The following is a 4,502-nucleotide window of genomic DNA, read 5'->3' on the forward strand; positions in this document are numbered from 1 at the left end:
TTGGTCTTACTCTTTTTTGCACGTTCTATTTACAAATTATGGCTCCAACTGTTCAAAAGTCAAGTTCATTATGAGTTCATTACAGTCCCCCTTGTTTTGTCATTGTAGTCAAAACATAAAGGGTTAATGATTTGTTAAAAGTTGTGAATGTGGTTACTGTTTATTAAATTTGTGTCCTGTTTCGACTTTCTTAGTCGTCAATTACTAGTGCTAACTTGTTTACTTGTCTTGTTTGTTTCCCGAACCCAGTTCTGATTTCACAGGATCTAACTTTTCCATCATTGCTGTGAGACAACTTTTCGACAATACCGACGGGCCCATTACCCCGGGGAGTCATGTCTTCCAATATCCATACAAGGCTACCAACTTCGAGAGGCTTCTGATCTTTTATCCATTTGGGTCTCCTAGCCATTGTGGGTATGAACTTGCGCAGGAGTTGTGTCCAAAATTGATGTGAAAGGGTAATACATTTCTTCCAGTCCTTGTTGTAATCTTTAGTGATTGACAATATTGACAGCAAACGTTTGTGAGGTCGACCGATAAGGAAATGGTTAGACGTGATTGGTTGATAAGACAAACCATTGTCTGGGACGTAAGTCAGAGGCCTGCTGTTCCGGATTTCTTTGGCTTGAGTTAGGAACGAGTGAAATGTTTCTTCGGTCAACATTTGAGAGCCAATCACTGAGTAGAGAATTCGTTTTGAGGACTGCACCAGTCTTTCCCATGCTCCTCCGAAGTGGGAGACGTATGATGGGATGAATTTCCATTCGATGGTCTCTTTGAGTAATCGGTCAATGACTTTCTGGTGGTCGAATTTGTTTACTTTTGTAATGAGATCACGAGAAGCGCCAATGAAACTTCTATCATTATCAGAGACAATGAGTTGAGGGTTTCCTCGACGGGCAGTAAACCTCAGTATCGCTTGAATATAGGAATCAGTGTTTAAATGGTAAGTTGGTTCCAGATGAACGGCTCTTGTGGTAAAGTAAGTGAAGATGCAAGCGTATCGTTTTGGATACAAGTTGTCGCTGGCCTTTATAGCGAAAGGACCAACGAAATCTACACCCGTATTTTGAAAAATAAAGTTTTCAGTATTTGAAATTCTAAAGTCTGGCAGGGGTGCCATTTGAGGTTGCAATGCTACTGATTTTTGTCAACGCAATCGAAACATCGGCTGATTATTGTTCGTAAGGTGGAGCGAAGGCTGATTACAATGAAGGACTGTTGAACAATGAAACGGCAATGGTCGAGTCCTGTATATGCATTGTGGTTGTGAATATCTCTAAGCACAATGGGAGTTATATGTTTTTTGCGGCTTAGGATTACTGGTGTTTGTAAGTTTTCTTCCAGTTGATTTGCATTGGCATGACGTCCCCCTCTTATAACTCCGTCGTCGGAAATGAAGGGTAAGAAACTTTTAATTTTTGAGTGTGCTGGAACGTTTTGGTCTTTGCGAAGACAATTTAGCTCTTCCTCAAATGAAACTTTTTGGGATTGCCTAAGTAGATAAATTTTGCTCAAATTGACCGTCTTTATGGTCAAGTGGAAACTCTTCGTAGTAGTTTTGAGGTTGCTGATAAACAAAATTACAAATGCGAGAACGCGTTTAAGTTTTTCAAAGCTTTCGAACCCTTTTTGGGTCAATGAGTGGCTGGTTTGCCCTTGAGAGAGCCAGTGAAGCCGCTGAAGGGTAATTTGGCAGAGGTCATTTTTGTCGGAGGCCAATTTGTTGGGTCATTTTTCAAGAAAAGTGGCCCTTTAAACCAACGACATTCCGGTTTGAACTCGTTTAATTCCAACCATCTTGTACCGTCGTCAGCTGGATTCAAGACACCTGGAACATGACGCCAGTCTGATGGTGAAATTTGTTCAAGAATTTTGGCAACTCTGTTTGCTACTTACATTTAGTGTCTTTCTTTGAAGTCGTAAATCCATTGTAGCGTCGTTGCGCTATCCGACCAAAAATTCGTTTTGCTAAATGTAACATTGAGCTGTTGCTTTATAAAGAAGGCTACCCGAACTCCGATAACAACTGCTAACAGTTCTAGTTTAGGTATGCTTTGCTGTCGAATCGGGCAACTTTTGCTTTTCCCATAATAAAATTGATTGAACAAGTTGAATCTGTATACTCTGTTTTTGAAAATGCTACGGCACACATTGCTGTAAGAGAAGCGTCGCAAAAAATATAAAGAGTTAATGCTTTAGGGTTTTTTCTCCTAGGACAGGAATCGTGGTATTTCAACGCTGAAAACGTTTCTGATTTCTCTCATAAGAGATTTCAGAATTGCTTCAAAACTGTTAGGTAAAAGGTTGTCACATTGTTTTCCTAAACGCCAGACGTCCTTCATGATTGTTCTTAACCGCACTGTGAAGGTGGTCGGGTTTGTTTTTCCTTAAAAGCCCAACATGGTATCGTCCTTCCTTGGACTCTACAGTAGATTCCAAAATGTCTGACGCGCGTTTATTGGTCTCTGATTTTCTGACCTCCATATTGGACGAAAAGTTTTCAACTTTGTACCAGTTGAGTACTTCATTGTACAGAGTGTCGTCAATTTTGCAGCACTCTCTGGACTCATTTTTGACAATTTCAGACTGGCATGTTACTGCTGACGGTAGATCAGTTTTCCCTGACGCCATCCAGTCCATCCAAGTTCTGTATGAATAGCTCTTGCGGTATTTGGAGGACGATAGTGAATTTCTCTAGGCGCAATGAGATCAAAATTGTCACATCCAATTAAAATAGAGATCTGGTTGATATCGACGTCGGGGTATGTAATGCGTTTCACGTGGTCAAATTCCTGACACACTTTTCGAATCCATTGTAAATTATATTGGGGAAACTCTATGTCGGCCGAATGGTAGACTCTTTTGTATCGCTAGGATTCTGGCCCTCTTTAGGGATTGACTTCACTGTTTCAAGTGAATTGGAAGACCACTTGGTTAAATTGAAACCCCCTTGCAAAAGTTTATTTTCAGATCCCTTGAAGCGGAAATTGCTTCTTCGACTGTGTCTGTTGGTTGATACAGGTCATCCATGTAAAAAGGACGTAAGACTGCCTTGGTTGCTGAATGGTACTGCTGACAGTTGTACTCCACTAATCAATGTAAGGCAAAGTTACAACACGTTGGTGAACACCTTGCTCCAAAAAGGTGCCTTCTAAATTGGAAACAAATTAGCTTCTGGCCTTCCTTCCACAGAAATCTCAAAAACTTCTGGACCTGTGGTCGAACACCTACTTGCATAAACATGCCTTTAATGTCCGCAGATATCGCAATTTTTTTTTGCCGGAATCTGCAGATAACACCGGTCAAGTTTTGCATCAATTCAGGCCCGGGCATGAGTTGGTTATTTAATGAGAAACCATGATATTTTGATGCTGCGTTCAAAACTTTTTTTATTTTTGCTTTGTTAGGGTTTATGACAGGGTGATGCAAATGTGCCAAATTTTTGGAGTCGTTTTATTTAGTGGAGCCTATTTAATGTAGCTTTTTTTTCAGATCTTCGTCGATTGTTTCCGTGTATTTCTCTAACAACTCCGAGTCTCTCTCGAGTCACTTAACTAGGGCGTTGAGTTGTTTGAAGGCTTAAGGGAAGTTTTTTGGCAGGTCGGGTTTGTTTTTCCATAAAAGCCCAACATGGTATCTTCCTTCCTTGGACCCTACAGTAGATTCCAAAATGTCTGATGCGCGTTTATTGGTCTCTGATTTTGTGACGTCCTTATTGGACGGAAAGTTTTCAACTTAGTACCACTTGAGTACTTCATTGTACAGAGTGTCGTCAATTTCGCAGCACTCTCTAGACTCATTTTTGACAATTTCGGACTGGCATGTTACTGCTGAAGGTAGATCAGTTTTCCCTGACGCTATCCAGTCCATCCAAGTTCTGTTTGAGTAGCTCTTGCGGTATTTGGAGGACCATAGTGAATCTCTCTAGGCGCAACGAGATCAAAATTGTCACATCCAATTAAAATAGAGATCTGGTTGATGTCAACGTCGGGGTATGTAATGTGTTTCAAGAGATCAAATTCCTGACAAACTTTTCGAATCCTTTCTAAATTATATTGGGGAAACTCTATTTCGGCCGAAACCTGAACGTCTTCTATATCAAAGGTTTGATTACAACTCATTTCTTTAATCGAAAGGTTAACGTTGGTGAATGTCACACATGTTCCATGGATTCCTTTGTGCAGTTCTGTGTGTTGGGTTTTTTTGTCAAAAACTGTTCCAAGTGCGGAAACAGTTTTCGATAACATCACTGATACGACGCTTCCATTGTCCAGAAAGGCGTACGTGTTGACTAATTAACCATCCCTTTGGGTGTTACGAGGAATATCTGAAGGAGTGATGGACGTTCACCAGATCCAGCGGTACTGCAATGTGTTGAGTTTGCTGACTGATTGGACTCATCGTGTAAGTGTGTATGATGACGTTTGTTTCAACTTCTGCAATTTTGCGTAGAAGGGCACTCCTTTGAAGAGTGTCCCAATTTCAGGCAATTGAAA

The 4,502-nt window shown here is 40.7% G+C and overlaps 1 protein-coding gene across 1 annotated transcript; it reads right to left on the bottom strand.

Moving 5' to 3' along the window:
• Nucleotides 1-271: 271 nt before the first annotated feature.
• Nucleotides 272-1,126, bottom strand: LOC142355626 (uncharacterized; the record flags this gene model as incomplete). Its single annotated transcript, XM_075407734.1, has 1 exon — nucleotides 272-1,126. A coding segment is annotated over exon 1 (855 nt), but the record flags the coding sequence as incomplete, so codon positions are not given.
• Nucleotides 1,127-4,502: the final 3,376 nt, after the last annotated feature.

The sequence above is a fragment of the Convolutriloba macropyga genome, unplaced genomic scaffold (assembly GCF_964194025.1).
Source record: "Convolutriloba macropyga unplaced genomic scaffold, txConMacr16.3 SCAFFOLD_1346, whole genome shotgun sequence".
Lineage (NCBI taxonomy): Eukaryota > Metazoa > Xenacoelomorpha > Acoela > Convolutidae > Convolutriloba > Convolutriloba macropyga.